This window comes from Anabrus simplex, chromosome 5 (assembly GCF_040414725.1).
Source record: "Anabrus simplex isolate iqAnaSimp1 chromosome 5, ASM4041472v1, whole genome shotgun sequence".
In the NCBI taxonomy this organism is placed as follows: domain Eukaryota; kingdom Metazoa; phylum Arthropoda; class Insecta; order Orthoptera; family Tettigoniidae; genus Anabrus; species Anabrus simplex.
The window spans coordinates 326,440,391-326,459,447 of NC_090269.1; the positions used below are offsets into that span (position 1 = coordinate 326,440,391).

The 19,057-nt window shown below is 39.0% G+C and overlaps 1 protein-coding gene across 1 annotated transcript in view; it reads left to right on the forward strand.

Moving 5' to 3' along the window:
* Stlk (Ste20-like kinase) overlaps window positions 1-19,057 on the forward strand; it is a 208,043-nt gene that overhangs the window by 97,835 nt on the left and 91,151 nt on the right. The window contains exon 3 of the mRNA XM_067147566.1: window positions 945-1,177. Coding sequence (XP_067003667.1) covers window positions 945-1,177 — 233 coding nt within the window. The remainder of the gene's footprint in view (window positions 1-944; window positions 1,178-19,057) is intronic.

Consider the following 19,057-nt stretch of genomic DNA (forward strand, 5'->3'; position numbering starts at 1 on the left):
GGCATTGTGTTGTTAGAGGACAATGTCAGACTACACATAACCAACAATATGCGTGAATTGTTACGGCGCTTCCAGTGCGAGGTGCTGGACCATCCTCCCTATAACCCCAGCCTGGCACCCAGTGGTTTCCATACCTTTGGACTGTTCAAGAAGCACCTGGATTGTAAGGGATTCAGCGATGATATGGTCGTTCAGCATGCCGCCATTATGTTGCTTCAGGGACTGGACGCAGGTATCTTCCATGCTGGCATCGATGCCTTGGTGTACTGTTGGAACAAGTGCTTGACTATGTAGAGTCCTACTACTGCGTGCCCTTATATCTGCTTGTAAAATAAAGGTTCCCCATGCGAGCACTTGTTACCTTATTTTTTTTAAACTACATTATTACATACCCCTTTGAATCCAACCTATGCACATTACTTTAATTTGAATGAACAGTAGTTAGTATTCAGTGCAAGTATTGTTCACAGAGAATATTTTTTGCTATTATCAATGGTGATAGTTATATTCATTTAAATAAATATGTACTCATGAAGAAATTTGTTCCTGTAACCACGAAACTACAAAGGACAGAGGAACTGTTAATGAGGTAGAGCAGCCTCTGCTTGAGTATTGTCCTAGCTGCACATTTCCTTGTGAGTGGCTAAGGTGTGACCAATCAGTTTATAAACATGTGCGTTTTTGGCGTCTCCATGAAACTAACAGAAACTAGTATTAAATAGTACATTTTTTCAAAGTAATCTTGTAAAGTGTACCTTAATGTTATGTTGTGCAGTGTAGAGTAAGGTAGCAGATGTTTTCATGAAAGTCAATAGCAATGTATGCATGTGGTTAGGCTGTGTTTTTGTTGAGCCTCAAGCTCTTCGAGACAGAGAGTAGGCTACTCTTTGACTGTTAGCACTTCATTTGTATCTGGAAATTAATATGTGATGAATATTTTTCAGCACGAGATAATCTTGACTCGCCAACTACAGCACCCAAACATTCTGCTTTATCACTTGGCATTTGTAGCTGGTCCTGAGGTGTATGTCATTTCACCACTTATGGCATTTGGCAGTTGCCATGATTTGCTAACTAATCATTTTGTGGATGGATTACCTGAACTTGCTATAGCATTTATATTGAAGGATGTGCTGCAGGGCCTAGACTATATTCATCGCAAGGGTTATATACACAGGTGAGAATTATAATCAGGAGTTTGAACGTTTTCAATGCATAGTTCTGAGTAGTAACATATAATTTACATATAAATATTATTGACATGTTAAATGCTTTGATTTATATTGTCAAAGATGATTATGGTAGTGTCACCTTGCAAGATAAATTGGATGGTTTATGCATCACTTGACTAAGGGATAATTTTTATTTTTAAGAGTATTGCCCCATCTGGTAGCTCAGGGTGTAAACTTCACTTACTTTATTTTTCAGACTTTGTTCTCAATATGGTTTTGTCCAGCTCCATGGCAAAATGGTTAGCGTGCTGGCCTTTGGTTCAGAGGGTCCCAGGTTTGATTTCTGGCCGGGTCAGAGATTTTAATCTTAAGTGGTTAATTTCCTTGGCTTGGGGATTGGGTGTTTGTGTTGTCCCAAACATCCCTGCAACTAATGCACTACACATAACACTATTCTCTACCACAGTAACACACAGTTACCTACACATGGCAGGTGCAACCACCCTCATCGGAGGGTCTGCCTTGCAAGGGTTGCACCTGGCTAGACATAGCCACACAAAATTAATAATATGGCTTTGCAGGAAATTAAGTTTAACCAAATGCCAACCTCTCAGTCATTAAATTAATTAAGTGGCTAACCACCATTTCTTAGTTTGAATTACGCTATTTCATGTTGTATGCTGTTAATATGTAAAATATTATTTTGGAACTTTTTATATGAGCAGTTTATGGTATAATTCTAATGTTTAAAATCTTCTGTTCTATTTAGTCGATTCCAGTCATTAGTGAAAGAGGTCTGAAAACAAATATGATCAGTATAACAGATCATCACTATCCTCCTTTCCCCTTATCAAGCTTCTGCCGGGTTGGGGCATTTAGGATTTCTCTTCTTGCACTCCTCTTTATTGAATCGATCCACTTTGTTCTAGGTCTCCCTCTCGCACTCTTCCCCTCGAACTTCATCTCCATCATCTGTTTTGGTATTCTTTCCTCCTCCATCCTCTTTATATGTCCAAACCATCCTAGTTGTCTCCAATCAATTCTCTCATTTAGGCTTACCATTTCTACGTCCTTTCTCACATCTTTGTTTCTCAATCTGTCTTTCCTTGTCTTTCCTGTGCTTCTTCTCAAGAGCCGTCCACATGTGCAGGCTTTACTTCGAGCATACCTGTGCGGTATAGTTTGTGCAAAACCGACGGAAGACTGTGCAGCGTCCACACAGCACAAGTAAATTTGCACAAACTTCAATACGACAACATATGACTTTGGAGTAGGTGCTATCACAGCAATGTGGCCAAGTGACGATTTACTTTTGCTACAGTTATTTTTTTACTGTTTGCTGCTAAAGAAGAAGAGAAGTAAACATTGTAGATGGAAATGGAGCAAAAAATGGTTGTTAAAAAGAGATATGTATTCACATGTAAATTTAACGAACGACTTAAGAGAAGATCCAGGTGACTGGCGTAATTATTTAAGAATGGATGAAAATGCATATACCAAATTGTTTCGTTTAGTAACGCCTCTAATTAATTGAACGTCGAAATACTGTGATGCACATATCTATATCTCTACACGAAAGACTGAGTTGCACTTTAAGGTTCCTAGCTACAGGAAGATCGTACAGAGATTTGAGATTTATGACGACAATTTCTTATGAAGCTTTGTCTATAATAATTCTGCACATACGTCAAACCACTTACAAGGTTTTAAGCAAAGAATTCATGAAGGTAAGTTAAAATCAATGTTTATTAAAGACAAAATTATTACAATAATTGCAGTTAACAATAACCTTGCGAAAGATTAATAATTAAACAGGTTTGTAACTTTTCACAAAATCAGCAATGCTGTTTTGCACAGCACTATTGAAATGTATGCTTTGAAGTGGTTACTGTTCATGGTGGTTGTACTACAAGACTGAGTATAACACAGCATTTCTGGTGATTAGTTTATCGCGGTGTATGAAGGCATATTATGTGGATTGTACAGTGACATTGGCGAGATATATGGCAGAGAAATGTTGTTATAAGCAGGCACATTTGGAGGCATCTGCCTCGTAGGTGAATATACACAACAATTTCTGTTTAGGTTCCCTAATTCTGATTCAAAAATAGCCTACTTCATTATTTTTTCCACATAAATGCGTTGATTATTCGGTAAACGCCGAAGCTTATGAGCAATACATCGCCCATAAATGTTGTGTTGATCTTCAGCTCTCCTTCCTTCAATTGTTTTCCAATACAAGTTAGTAAGTTGTCTACTTCTGTTTTTCTCTTCCTCTTCAGTGTCTGGGCGATAAGGGTGTGTTCGGGGTAGGAGATAACACGCCTAGGTCAGAAGGTGGATGATTGTGACGGTGGGTGAGGCTCTGGGGTAGAGTTATTCGTTATTGAATCTGTGTCACTTTCATCCTGAAAAAGAAGGTTCCAAGGTTGCAAGAGAAATGGAGACAAATAGCACTAGAATTTGGGAATAGATGGAATTTCCCTCATTGCTTGGGTGCCGTTGATGGTAAACCCGTCATGATTGTACCGCCGCCAGAGAGTGGTTAATATTTTTACAATTATAAAGGATTCCGTAGTATGGTACTGATGGCAGTCATCAGTGCAAATTATGAATTAATTATATGTGAATTTGGTGTGAATGGAAGAATTTCCGACGGAGATGTAATTGAACTTACAATAAACTGAAAAGTAATTCTTTATGTATCCCTGGTCCGCAATAGCTGAATAATTCAGGTAAAATCCTCAACTATGTGTTTATAGGCAACGAAGTATTTGCCCTGACTTCAAATGTTTTAAAGGCCTTTTAATCAAAGAGTGTTAACAAATGAGCATAGTATATTCAATTATCATTTATCAAGAGCAAGGCGCAATGCAGAAAAAATGCATTTGGCATATTGGCAATTAGATTTAGAATTTTTCATGGCAGTATTAATTTGAAACTTGAAAATATAGAAATTGTAGTTATGGCGTGCTGTGTGCTTCATAACTTTTTAAGAAGAAAATTTTCTATCACATATCCACCAATCGGAAGCTTGGACTCTGAGTTGGGCTCACTGTCAGTAGGGTTAAAAACAAGCGATTCTAATTTAGCTGATATAGAAAGAGGACATTACAAAGGCAGTTCCAGGGATGCCAAGGAGACTAGACAAGAGTCTTTAGCTTATTTCAATAATGAAGGCAATGTTCCCTGGCAGAGCAGAATGTGTAATGTAAATAATAGATAAATATCTAGAATAGTGAAGACAGTGTTTACCGACAGAGTGGACTGTATGAAATGCAATAGTAAACTTATTCAAAAAATAATTTTGTTACAACATGTACCTCAAAAAGTGTTTCTTCAAAATTGGAGATCGGTATTAGAGGGGTTTCTTGGTCACCTGCGAAGGTAATCCCAAAAATGTCCCCTATTTTTTTATAAGTACATGGACCTGTTTATTTCTGCAATGGTTCACATCATTTTACAGCTTGAACATTTAGCTATTTTTCTACATAATCACAATTTCGGTCAATGCATTTTTGTAGACACTGTGACAGTTTTTGTATGCCCATGTCATACCAGCTTACCGCCATGCTGTTCATCAAGTTGTGAACCTCATCTTTCACCTCATCATTGGTGCTGAATCGCCTTCCAGCCAAATGTTCTTTAAACTTAGGGAACAAGTGATGGTCACTGGGCGCCAAGTCGGGACTATAGGGTGGGTGGGTGAATGATGTTCCACTGAAACTGTTGCAGGAGAGTAACGGTTTGCAGGGCGACGTGTGGGTGAGCATTGTCATGGAAAATGTTTACGCCCTTGCTCAACATTCCTCTTTTCCGGTTCAGAATTGCCCGTCTGAGTTTTTTCAGGGTCTTACAGTACCTGTCAGCGTTAATTGTGGTCCCAGCGGGCATAGAGTTGACCAACAATACCCCTTTTCGATCCCAAAACACAGTTGTCATGATTTTACCGGCAGACTGTGTTTGCTTGAATTTCCGCAGCGTGCTCGAAGAGGGATGCCGCCAATGGAGTGATTGTTGTTTGGTCTCAGTTGTAGTAAAGTGGAATGCCCAGGTTTTGTCATACGTGGCAATTGAGCCTGTACCGGGAGGTACACCTCAACCCCGTGCATTTAAATAAAGCGCCTTCAAGAATGCTATCTAGCACATAAAAATTGAAACAACTAGTGAAAGAAGTTGGGACGTTGACCAAAAGATGTCGCTACTAAAGTGATAGAGTAATGTGTTATTTTAAGGTTTCCTAAACTGACTGGATTTCTTTTGTTTTTTGAGTGTATCACAGTTTACAACAACTATTGCAAGATATTTGGACTTTTCTCCATAGATGTCTCTATTAAAGAAGTTATGTCATGCACTCTGGTGCAAAGTGGAATAACTAGAAATTTAAAGAAATTTTGTGTTCATAGGTTTTCTGAAGTGAATTGACTTTCCATGTTTTTGATACTTCAAGGTTTGTAACACTTCTTACTTATCATGCCAACTTGGGATCTTGACCAATAGAAAATTTTGTGTATGTATTTTTCTGCCAATCATAGGCTTCTTTTAACTTTTCGACTGTCTAATAAAAATGAGAGGGTGTATCTGGTTTTAGTGTAGAGCCTTCTCGAACCTTCCTCTCGGGTATAAAAGCTGACGCCTTTTTGAGCTAACTTGTCTTATTGATCGTCGTGCTATTGAGTGTGCGAGTTAAGAGAGGAGGTGGGGGCCTCATCCGTCGGCGAGCAGAACATCGGCTGAGGTAATGGCCACCTTTGTTCTATCTCTGTAGTTAACTCTGCAAGCTGATTCGAGCGGAAGGTCTTTAACTATGTAACAGTCAATTTCCTAAAATATAAACTTTCTTCCTTCTGATGTAAAAGTTCAAGTAAGTCATAAGTACTTAAACTGAAAACCGGGGATAGCCCTCGAATTCCCCTTCAATTAATCTTGAGGTGATTATGATTTTGTAACTGTTTTTGCTTGTAAATTGTAACTTAACTTGTCCATCTAGTCACCTCAGTAGTGTGGGATTAGCCTCTGCATCGTCGAGCCACAAGCCCAAGTAGGGTTTTAACCTTTGATGATTTCAAGGAGGGTAAGTGTACGCCTCCATACATTTTTGAGTTTGGGCCAGTAATTTAACCTGTTCTTTTTCACGAAGGCCCGGTAGTATGGGTACTCGATACCCCTGTATTCATCATCATCATCAGTTTTCCACTCCAGTTGCCCGGGTGTGGTTTACGAGCACTCTCCACTTCTGTCTGTCCATGTACCACTCTTCTCTCAAGACGACATCCCAGCTGATTCCTCTTGTTCCTATGTCCTCTTTCACTTGGTCCAGCCACCTCTTCCTAGGTCTTCCTACCGGTCGTTTTCCGGCCACGACTGTGTGTAGCCATTGTTTTGCTGTCCTTCCATCGTCCATTCGTTTGACATGGCCAAACCATTTCAAACGGGCCCTTGTCACTTTTTCATTCAGGGATGGGTACACACCAGCTTGCTCCTTTATTCTTTCATTCCTTACCCTGTCCCTTTTTGTCTTCTGTACCATAGTTCGTAGGAACTTCATTTCTGCAGCTTGTAGTTTGCTGTCCACTTGTTGGGTTGTTTGTGCAGGTTTCTAGGCCATATGTTGTTATGGGGGTGAAGTATGATTGGAATAGAATCTGCTTTGATCTTAAGGGAACTTGTTCGTTCCAGAGGAGGTTCCGAACTTGATGGTAAAACTGAGCTGATTTTTGAATGCGGTTGTTAATCTCATGCTGTATTCTGTTATCACTTGAAATGATACACCCAAGATATTTATATTGGTCTACTGTTTCCAGTTGTGTACCTTCCAGCATTATTTTTCCTTTCTTCTTCTGCCTGTTGACAGACATAGTAACAGTTTTCGATTTATTGTTAATCCGTGTGCTTTCAAATGTTCATTCCAGGTGTTCAGCCTCTCTTGGACTTCCTTCTCTGTATTTCCCCAAATTACTACATCATCTGCAAATGCATTGATGTCCATATTGTTCTTCTGCTTAATTTCTTTCATGACTTCATCCATGACAGTGATAAAAAGTAATGGTGAAAGGGTACTGCCTTGTTGCACTCCTTTAGTGGTTTGGAACCAATCAGAATTACCGTTTCTTATCTGTACGCAACTGCAGCAGTCTTCGTAAAGCATTTTAACTTTCTAGATAAGCCCTTTGGGTACATTCTTCTTTCTTAAACATTCCCATATAGTCTTCCTTGGAACACTATCAAATGCTTTTTCGAGGTGCAAAAACACTAGTGTTAAGTCTTTGCCCTTCTCCCAATGCTTTTCTAACAGTATTCTAAGTGCAAATATGAGATCGGTAGTTGATCGGTGTTCTCTGAATCCATATTGTTCTTCCTGTAGTTGTGGTTCTATTATTTTCCTTAGCCTTTTTTCAAGTATTTTCTCAAATATTTTCAAACCATGAGACAATAAAGTGATCCCTCTATAATTGCTACATTTCTTCCGGCTTCCTTTTTTGAAGAGAGGTATTATTATTCCCTTTTTCCAATCATCTGGGACTTTCCTATCCTTCCATATTGCATTAATTACTCTATGAAGCCACTGTATTCCTATTGCACCAGTTGCTTTGATCATATCTGCACTGACTTCATCAAATCCTGTAGATCTTTCTTTGGGCATACTATTAAGGGCCGTCTCTACTTCCTTCCATGTTGGTGGACTCTCTTGGTCAGGCTCATCATTGCAGCTTAAACTGACCTGCGTGGTTACATCATTGGAGTCTTTCCCAGTACTGTTGTATAAATTATCAAAATAGGATTTCATGATCTTCCTTACTTCTGTCTCCTCCCTAACTATGTTACCATCTGGTTCCTCTATTGCTGTTATGTATTCATTGTCTCTTCTTATATTTCGTATTGTTCGGTAAAGTAGTTTAGAATTAGCTTTGCTGTCTTGCTCTAGTTTATCTGTGAAATCAGTCCAAGCTTTCTGTTTTTCTTCCGCCACAATTTTCTTTACTTGTAACTTCTGATCTCTGTATTTCTGCTGCAGTTCGTTTACTCTAGATTCGTTCCTTTGACTTCCTTTTTGCATTTCTTTGTCTCTGGCTTTCCTGGTTTCATTTTTCACTTTCACAGCAATCTTCACCCGATCGTTCCACCAAGGAGTTTCTTTTCCCTTCATTTTGCTATTAGTTTTACCACAAACTTCTAATGTAGCTCCGACAATGCTTTCTTTGAATCTAGTCCACTCGATGTTGCTTTCTTGTAATGCATCTGATGGTAATTTATTGGTCACTTTTTTTGTGTATTCAACTTGTTTCTCTGTCTTCTTTAGCTCCCATGTCTTAATTTTTGGTTTCCTGTATTTCTGAGGTCTATAAATTTCAATGTGCTTTATTGTTGCGAGGAGAAGTCTGTGGTCACTGTCCAGGCTTTCACTTGGTATAACTCTGACATCACATATGGTCTTTCCTGCTTCATTGTCAGATATAAAATAATCTATCAGAGTTTTAGTATCTCCATTCCAACTGTATCTTGTTAGTTTATGACTTAGCTGCTTCTGAAACCAACTGTTGTTTATTCTCAAGCCATTCCTTACACATAGATCTAGAAGACTTTTTCCTTCTGGGTTCCTGTCTCCATAACCATGTGGACCTAGTACATTTTCATATCCACGCCTGTCTGATCCAACTTGAGCATTTAGATCTCCCATTATCATGATATTTTCCTCTCTTTCTATAGCTTCTTCTAAATCAGTTCGGAATTGTTCTTTTTCCTCTTCGTTACAGCCAGTCTGTGGGGCATACACCTGGACTACTGTCAGCACACTCTTGTTAAGAGAGATGTTCAACTTAATAATTCTTTCATTAACATATATTACCTCACTGATGACATCAATGTCCTCTCTTAATATAAAACCTACACCATTTTTGGCTTCTGTTTTATTTCCATTCCAATGTAGTTTGTATCCTTTTCTTAGCTTTTTTGTTCCTCTTCCCTTCCACTTTGCCTCACTCAGGCCAAGAATACAGAGGTTCCTCCTTTCCATCATATCTATCAGCTCCTCGCTTCTGCCAGTCAGGGTCAGGATATTTAATGTTCCAATTCTGTGTTTAGGACTCTTTCTTTTGGGCTTCTTCTCAGAACATCGTACTTGAACATCAGCCTTACGGTCATCATACGTTGCAGATGTTTGAGAAGACGTGTCTATCCAGTATTTTCTTTGCGTTCCGAGGCTCGTTTTGTAGTTGAAAGCAGTCGATATAACCCTTCAGTTGACTTGCTAAGCCTAACACTGCTGGGGATTTTCTGTCAGGGGTATTCTCCCTTAGCCTTTGGCAGTCCCCTACCTCACTGCAAGGCAGCAGCTGATGAATTTATGTGTCATTTCCTACACAAGGGTCTCATCAAACCTTCTAGGGAAAAACTCCTCCACCCGTAGCTGTTGGTCTTCTCCTAGTTTGTCGGGTTTGGTGTCGGCCGCCCAACCCTCGGCCAGACAGTCGCAGGTAGTACCGTCTACTGTCGGATACGGTATCAGGATCACTCCTGACCTGACTGTATGATACCCCTGTATTATTTCTTAAAATACAACTGCTACAGTCTTGTTAAATGTCGGTTGTGCCTAGAGAAGCCAGAAATTGTAAGGTTTATTGAGCAAATGTAAAAGTTAAAGGTTGGCTTGAGAAGGCTGGAGTTTGGGAGTGCAGTCTCCTTGGTCGAATTTATAGAGCATAGAGACTCTTTGTAATGTAATATATTTGTGTGGTGCCTTTGGAAGGTCATAACTTGTAACCTTTGGAGCAAAGTGCTCTTGAAAATTGTGATTTAGAATTTCCTGTGAAACAAATTGGGAGATTCGTCTCTTTTCCTATCTAACTAAGCGCAACATTAGAGATGTTGGAATCTTTGTAAATTATGAGCTTCAAGCTCAAATCGTAACTTATCAATTCTTGGTTTTTCTGTTTTGTACAAACTAACTCTGTACCTGAAATCTTGTTGTTTGTTAAAATTTAATATCTGAAAAGAAATATAACCTTTATTTTAAAGTTTTAAATTAATCTTTGACTATCATAGATAGACCCATTCCCACCAGCACAATATACCCCGGAATAGAGTCCAAAAAGCTGTGCGTTTGGCTGCAAAGCGTTGAAGAAATGCGCAGGTAGAATCAACTCATTGCCGCATGTGATCTTCAGTCAGCATGCGTGGCACCCATCTTGCGCACACCTTCCAGTATTTAGACTTTTCCGTTAAAATTCTGTGAGCGGCGCTTTGGGAAACCTCAGGAACCAAAGTGCATCCAGGGTGTTCTGCCGATCTTCAGGCATGATTTGCTCAACCTTCACGACTGTCTCAATGGAAATTGACGGTCTCCCGCTCCTTTGTTCGTCGTGAATTTCAGTCCAACCGGCTGCAAACTCTCTACACCACTTACGAATATTTTTGACATCCATGCACAGCTTACCATACACTTCCGTCAATTGGCGATGGATTTCAATCGGTTCAGTACCTTTAGCGTTCAAAAACTGAATAACTGTGCGCACTTCGCACTTGGCGGTAACATCCAATATGGAGCTCCATTCTCAACGCCTGTCAATTTAAGACTGAGTACCTCAGCGCGGCGTGCGCATGTTTATATGCGAGCGCAGGAAACACTCTATTGGTGGAAATCTAATTCCCTCTATGGGAACTTAGAATTTCCATTCGGAAACACTCTTCACAATATTGTGACCAACAGCCACACGAACAGAGTTCTGCATTTATAAAGAAAATAGGAGACCTTATTTTTGGGATTACCCTCGTACAAACTGCAGTAGGTTGTAGTACCACAAGGTAGGTACATAAACGTCTTCTGTGCTGCTACCTGACTTCAGCGTGTCTTTGACCTCCTTCTTTTCTTTGCGATAGGAACTACGCAATGAATTCTTTGTTACTGAATCTCTGTCGGCGCTTGGTTTTCTCTGTAAAGATAAAATGGGGAAGAAATGTTAGTAGTGACCACTAGCCTTCTGTAAACATTTCACAGAAGTGAACTGATTAGAAAAACATCCTATAATGAAATCATGGATAAATAGATGTTATAAAAACTATTTCTTCCTTATACTATTTTTCTTCAATATGACAAAAGACAAAGGCACCTCCATACAGGCCATGAAAGCCCTTGGAGGAGTGGAAGGTAAAGGCTTCCACCATTGTTAACCACAGCACATGATGGGGTAAAGTGGTTGGCTCTACGCCCGGGCGCCTTTGCCCCAAGGAATTAACCTGGTACTCGTTTTTGGTGTAGGCTGTGTGAACCTCAGGGCCATATGCACCTCCGGAAGTGGAAATCTCGTTTCTTAAATTTTACGACTTCCTGATGTGGATTCGAACCTACGTCCTTCCAGGCTCTTCAACATGAACTGCACATTTTATACAACTGAAAATGTGTAACAAAACTAAAGTTATTATCATTTAGACTTTCACGGCCCGTGTAACTATTCATGAGTTATCATTTTGTCGTATGTAACATTCTTTTTATTCCTGTCAGAATACTCCTTGGATTTTACTTTTCAAAGACATGACAGAGACTTGTAGAGCTTGATAAATTCTGCAGTAAACTGTTTTGAACAATTTCTTATCCAAAGCAAACCAAACCCCATGGCACTACAGCCCTTGAAGGGCCTTGGCCTACCAAGCGACCACTCCTCAGCCCCGAAGGCCTGCAGATTACAGGCAGGTCAGCACTACGAATCCTCTCGGCCGTTATTCTTGGCTTTCTAGACCCAGGCCAACATCTTACCGTCAGATAGCTCCTCATTTCTAATCGCGTAGGGTGAGTGGACCTTGAAACAGTCCTCAGGTCCAGGGAAAAATCTCTGACCTGGCCGGGAATCGAACTCGGGGCCTCCGGGTAAGAGGCAGGCACGCTACCCGTACACCACGGGGCCGGCGAACAATTTCTTATATCTGACATTATTGTTTACACCTACCCGCACTGGAAAGTATTTAGAGTTTTTAGGCACGAATTGAGCTAACGTGTCTACACGCTCAAACTTCAATGCACGAACTTAGTTTGCACTAGTAAAATCTTTGGGGCTGCAAAGTTTACGCAAGCTGCGCTTCTTGGTTTGCACGAGCTACTGTCTTTCCGTCCATACATACAAACTGTCTGCTGCTAACTGGTTTGCACAAGTATGCCCTTTAGGTATTTCATTTCACTGGCTTGAATTCTACTCCTTTCTCCTTGTCATTGTTTAGGTCTCAGTTGCACAGGTCAATATGGGTGCATAATACGTTTTGTAGATTATTTTTTTATACTTCCTTGGTTCTTCCTTATTCCAGACAAGGTTTCTTACACTGTGGGAGAATGCATTGCCGTGTTGTACCCTCTTACTAATCTCCATGTCCAGCCTTGTGTTCTGCAGTAATTCACCCCCTAGGTATTTGAAGCTGTCAACAATATCAAGACTTTGACCACAATTTTCATAATGCCTTTCTGTTGTCTTTCTCCTCTTGATATCACTATGATCTTGCTTTTCTCTGCACTGATTTTCATATCATATTTTTCAGTTTTCTTGTTCATTGCATCAAGTTCTTGTACTTCTTTGCTGTTTGTTCCTCAGATACAATATGGTCTGCAAATAGTAATAACATCATTTCCCTATTTCCGTATGCTTCCTTTGTCTCCTTTACAATTTAGTCCATAACCATTAGAAACAAAAAAAATGGCGACAGCACACTCCCCTGTCTTAGTCCACTGTCGTTTGTAAAACCATTCTGTCTTTCCAAATGGAGTCTGTATGCTGCTGACACAGTTTTTGTACATTGCTTGTAGCATTTCTACAGTTTGTGTACCCAGACTCTTTTTGATCGTGATTTTCCCCACCTCCCTGAGAACACTATCATATGCCTTTGTTAGATCATGTACTTAAATGAGCAGAATATTTGTTAAAAATGACCATATTCTACACTGCACTGAATTGTTTGAAGCCAAATCAAATCACTGAATGACAATTTTGTTGGTTAATCAAGTGATGCAAAACAAAAAATCTAAAGGAACCAGAATAAAGCATTAAATAAATAAGCACCATTATCTCAGATTGGGACAGTGTATTTGAAATATCACTAATTTTGATATATTAACAAGAAAATTGTTTTAATTTTCATTTTGATGTATAATTACATTTCACAGGAAAGTGAATTAATACAAAGTATTTTGCATTTGTGTAAATGTCTCAAAATCTATTTTTGCTGCTTGATCAGTGATGCATAACACTATACAGTTAATATTGTACTTCTGTTATGTAGTGGAAAGTCTAAGTTCCCAATGAGGGAATTCGATTTTTCACACCAATAGAGCATATTAAAAATTACATACCGGGCGAGTTGGCTGTGCGGTTAGGGGCGCGCAGCTGTGAGCTTGCATCCGGGAGACAGTGGGTTCAAATCCCACTGTCGGCAACCCTGAAGATGGTTTTCCGTGGTTTCCCATTTTCACATCAGGCTGTACCTTAATTAAGGCCACAGCCGCTTCCTTCCAATTCCTAGACCTTTCCTATCCCATCGTCGCCATAAGACCCATCTGTGTCGGTGCGACATAAAGCCGCTAGCAAAAAAATAAAAATTACATGTAAGGCTTTTTGGGCATTTGCTCTATAAAACCAGTGTTTCATCTTAGACCTGACATTAGGCTCATCAGAGTGGGATGTGTCAGATCATACCCACTGATGCTGGGGTGCCCTTTTTTATATATATGTGTGTGCTCTGTTGGTGTGAAAAATCAAATTCCCTCACTGGGAACTTCCTTTTCATTAGGAATTGCTATGCGGAAAGTAATTCCATTGTGGAGATTTATCTTCTGTATGCAGTTATCAGATTGTTGTGTCTCTAATAATAGCCTTTCTTGGAATCATAAAAATGTGTTGTCGTTTTCCTCGTCGTGTGTATCGTTTGTAACTACTGCAATTTATTGAAATACTGAACAGATAAACTTTGACTCAAATAAGTGTAAATAACAAGGATAATGGGCGCCACCTGCAAAACAATTGCAGGAATATCTAATTATGTAGAGCAACGAGCCACTCCCTCTCCCAAGGCGACGGTCATCAGGCTGACGAAGCTCCAGACTTGCTTTGTAACCTTACCTGTTGCTATATAACCCCTGAAATTAAATTTGGGTAACATGCCAGGTTAAGCCTCACTCCACTGACAAAAGACTCGCTTAAAGTTTGATTCTATGACTTTACTCCCAGAATAAGAACTAATATGTGACAAACACCAACAAAATAAACACTTATGCAACCCACTTAGTGCTTGCTGTTTACATAGAGCTAATATACACAATACTACCCAACAAAATCATCTCTTCACGAGATTTATTCGTTTGCCGTCTACAAAGGCAAATTACACATCATTAAAATCATCACTAAAAATCGAACATCATTATACTTTTAACATACCTCCAGGTAAGAGCCCCACTGCACTCCACTGTTACCGTGAATCCTAATCTGGTAGACAAAAGTACGACGACTATTTCTCTACACATGGATGCAACCTTCTTTACTAACAGCATCCCTAACCTTATTTACACTTCTTCGTCGTCTTGAATTCTTTACAATTGCTGGCTGGACAGAAAGCGTTACATGTCCGGAGGCAAGCAAACAGCAAAATTCTCCACCAACTGAAGCTGCATACTCGGGTGACAAGTTCCAAACAAACACTTTCTTTTACAGAAAGTCCACTGCAAAGCCGGTAAGTCGTTGAGATTATACCATGATCACTCCGTAACAGATACTCACGTACAATAGCAGATCGTATAGCAAACTGCGCAAATACGTCGCTCCCGCAGACCAGTACAAATGAGAAACACACAGTATCAGCATCAGAGTCAGAAACACAATGAGAATCAGAATCAGAATGACTCGCCGCACACGCGTACCCACTTATACGTGCTTGCTACACGTGGTAATCGCGTCCTGAAAAGTTTAGTGGTAGCAGCGCTCACACCGGCACTTCTTCCCGCGTCACTCTGTCAACACAAACCTCGCTCAAAACAAAGCCCTCGCATTGGCTATCGAGTATATGATGTGACATAGACCGTCCACTCATGTATGTCCACATTGATTCACTCCAATTCTTCAACCGATACAACCTGCCGTACCCCGTGTTTTCAAGCCACCTGTTGCAACACATCCAACTGACTTCAACCGTCCTTCCCGATATAGTCGCAGTTTTCCCGGTTGCACAATCCTTACGGCTAGGCCATATTTACAGACTCTTACCCAAACGGAAATTTATACAAAATATAATGATGAACATATGCAATATTCCCTAACTATACATTCTTCTTATAATATTACGTTTTTACATGGTAAATAAACAAAATTACATGATTTTAACCTAACAAACTATATACGAAAATTTCCTAACCTAAAAACTCGGGGGTCGTACATACGTACGGTTACACGTTGTAGTATAACAAATTCTCCTTTTTAAGGTTCTAGGGTGTATGTAAGGTTAATTTTGACAAGCATACCAGGTGTAGGACAGCTCTCCTTAGGCCAAAAGCATCTTGGAGTTGTTCATTTCATCGCACATCTCGCCGTGTGACGACGAGGGAACAAACCTACAGTAGCAGATGAATCCAAACATGTTGGAGCCACGCACCTCACCATGCATCTTGCTGCGCATCTCGCCGTTCACCAGGAATCAAACTGGTTTGATATTTCAGGATGCAGCTGCCTTGAGCTATCGTTGTGATTGGTTGTTATAAGGTCACTTCATCGTCCCCTCTATGCACTGACTCATTGCTGTCATACTGATGGTCATGTTGTGTCGTAACACTGTACCCGTGGACAAGAAGCGATTAATAAGGGAAAATTTCTATGGAACTACTATTTAGCATCACAATTCGCATCATAACAGATGCATTTTAGATAAATGTTGAAAATAGGCTACAACCAATTGCAGTGATAAATAGTTCTCTATATTGGCTCCTACTTATTTTGTCCTATTTACTTGTGCATGAAATTAAGGAAAAAATGCAATGAGAAAAAAGAGTGAAAATGTAAATTAAACATAATATAATTGAATTATTAGCTGTAAAATATAATCCATTACCCCCTATAAATTCTACAATAGATGCATCAAGCCTTTTCAAAATAATAGAATAATTAATGACTTACGTATTTGGTCTCTGTGATAATGGCCGAACACAGAAACTTTTAAATGCCTACAAAAGTACTGTATGTTTAGAACTTTATGAAGATTACACCTGATTATTGTAACTTTTACATAACGGAAAAGAATAAATGAATAAGCTGAACAATTGGTCCTGTAAACATTCAGACTCAGACATCACACTGGAGGATAGGATCTCTGCAGTGTCATTTGTTTATTCTCTCTGTCAATTACTGTATTATGGAGAAATCAAATAGCTTTAACAATAGCTTCTGAATTCCAGGACTTTTCTGTTGCTTTGTGCAATATTCTCATTTTGTGGATAGTATTCCGAAGTTGCAGTCCACCATTTTTTGCACCACTGATACTTTCTTATTCAATAGCTCCTTCTCTTCATCTACATGTTTGGGAGCATACGGTTTCAAAATATTTTTTAACAAATGATACGCCTCGTTACCAATGAAGTATAAGGCGTTTTCATATTCAAACTCAGGATACATTTTTCAGCAGGGAAATTTAATGTGATATTTTTCATAAACTTGTAAATTATGGAGTGCCAGAAAGTTTCACCATCATATCACTCTGTTTTGTATATGCTCTCATTTCAATAAAAAATAATTTACATTTGGCATTACTAACTGCTTGCAGAACAACGGAAAGATATTATTTATTATTAAAATACATTGTCGGAAAGATATTATTTATTATTAAAATACATTGTTCCCGATCGAAACGGGCACTTAAATTGAGTATGCCTTTTGTCAGTTTCACCTGGACAGTTTGAAAATCTTATGATGAAATGATTTTGCAATCTCCTTGAATTCCTTGCCAATGAGTGGTTTCATATGCCATCATGCTATAGCAATGCATTCAGCAATATCCCAGCTACCCCAGCACCATTTTCAGGGTACATCAGAAGGAAACAAATCGTACCAAAACTTAATAACCATTAATACAAATGAAATTAATAAAGACTATCAGGAAATCTAATTAGTTAATTTTGTCATAATTTGTATGTTTTATTTGATTAACCAAGTTCATATTATTATTGTCAGTAGCAGCAGTTGCAGTATTTTTCATTTACAAAGTAAGTGTTTATAATTTTTGGAAAACACGTTGTATTTATTCAACTTGTGAAAATTTGAATTTATAATTCCACCTTTACAATACTGTAATTGTCTTCATTAAAAAGACTACATTAAATTATACTCGTGAAACATGTTTCGTCCTCTTATGGGACATCTTCAGTCACAAATACAAAACATTAAAAATAAGGTGAGGACACGTTGAAATAAGTGAATAAAAAGTCTTTGTATCCTGTGATGCGGCATGATGGCATCTTGTCAATCTTCAATGTTAAAATGGTGCAACGTGAACATGATATGAAGCATGAAGTCCAATTAAAATCACTCATTAAATTGATGTTCAAAACAACGAATTTTCAATTATAAAACAACGTGAGTGGCTGTGCGAATAAAATTATATGCATATTGTACATACAACAGTGTGGTGATAATGCCACATTAAAATAGCTTTCTTGATTAAGAGGTGGAGTTATACTGATGATGCAAGTTGAACTTGATTATGTGTTGACAATAGGGGCCTAAAAAGAAAAAGAAAAATATGAAAGAATTGAGGAACAAGTTCAATTAAAATGTGAACTAAGTGCCCATCCAGTCACTCACCTCCTTGCCCGTCTTACGTCGACAACTCCACCTCAAGTGCTAAAGCTAACTGAGCGACGTCCTCGAAGGTCGTTGAGGACTGACTGTGAGGGGAGGTTGAGTGGAGTTTGATGTAAGGGGAGAGGCGTGAGGTAGAGTATTACTCACACGCCTTCGTGAAGAGAATTTATTGATTAACTTAAATTAAAATGCCAGCAGTGTTCCGCCAGTTATATTGGACAGACAGGCCGCAATTTTAATATAAGGTATAATGAACATGTTAATGTGTTAAAGTACGGCAGATTCTCAGCATTCTGTTCACATATGGACGATACCAATCATACATTCACAGGCATACAACAAGATCTTAAATTCTCCATTTATGTAAGAAAGGAAATCTATTGAATATTTTGGAAAACATTTTTATAAATATTGATAAAAAATGCAACCCAATTTATAATCTTAATGAGATATTGGAGGATATCAATATACTTTTTGAGGAGTTAATCAATAAATTCTTTTCACGAAGGTGCGTGAGTAATACTCTACCTCACGCCTCTCCCCTTACATCAAACTCCCCTCAACCTCCCCTCAACCTCCCCTCACAGTCAGTCCTCAACGACCTTTGAGGACGTCACTCAGCTTTAGCACTTGAGGTGGAGTGGTCGACATAAGATGGGCAAGGAGGTGAGTGACTGGATGGGCACTTAGTTCATATTTTAATTGAACTTGTTCCTCAATTCTTTCATTCTTTTTCTTTTTAGGCCCCTATTGTCAACACATAATCAAGTTCAACTTGGATCATCAGTATAACTCCACCTCTTAATCAAGAAAGCTATTTTAATGTGGCATTATCACCACACTGTTGTATGTACAATATGCATATAATTTTATTCGCACAGCCACTCACGTTGTTTTATAATTGAAAATTCATTGTCTTGAACAACAGTTTAATGTGTGATCTTAATTGGACTTCATGCTTCATATCATGTTCACGTTGCACCATTTTAACATTGAAGATTGCCAAGATGCCATCATGCCGCATCACAGGATACAAAGACTTTTTATTCACTTATTTCAACGTGTCCTCGC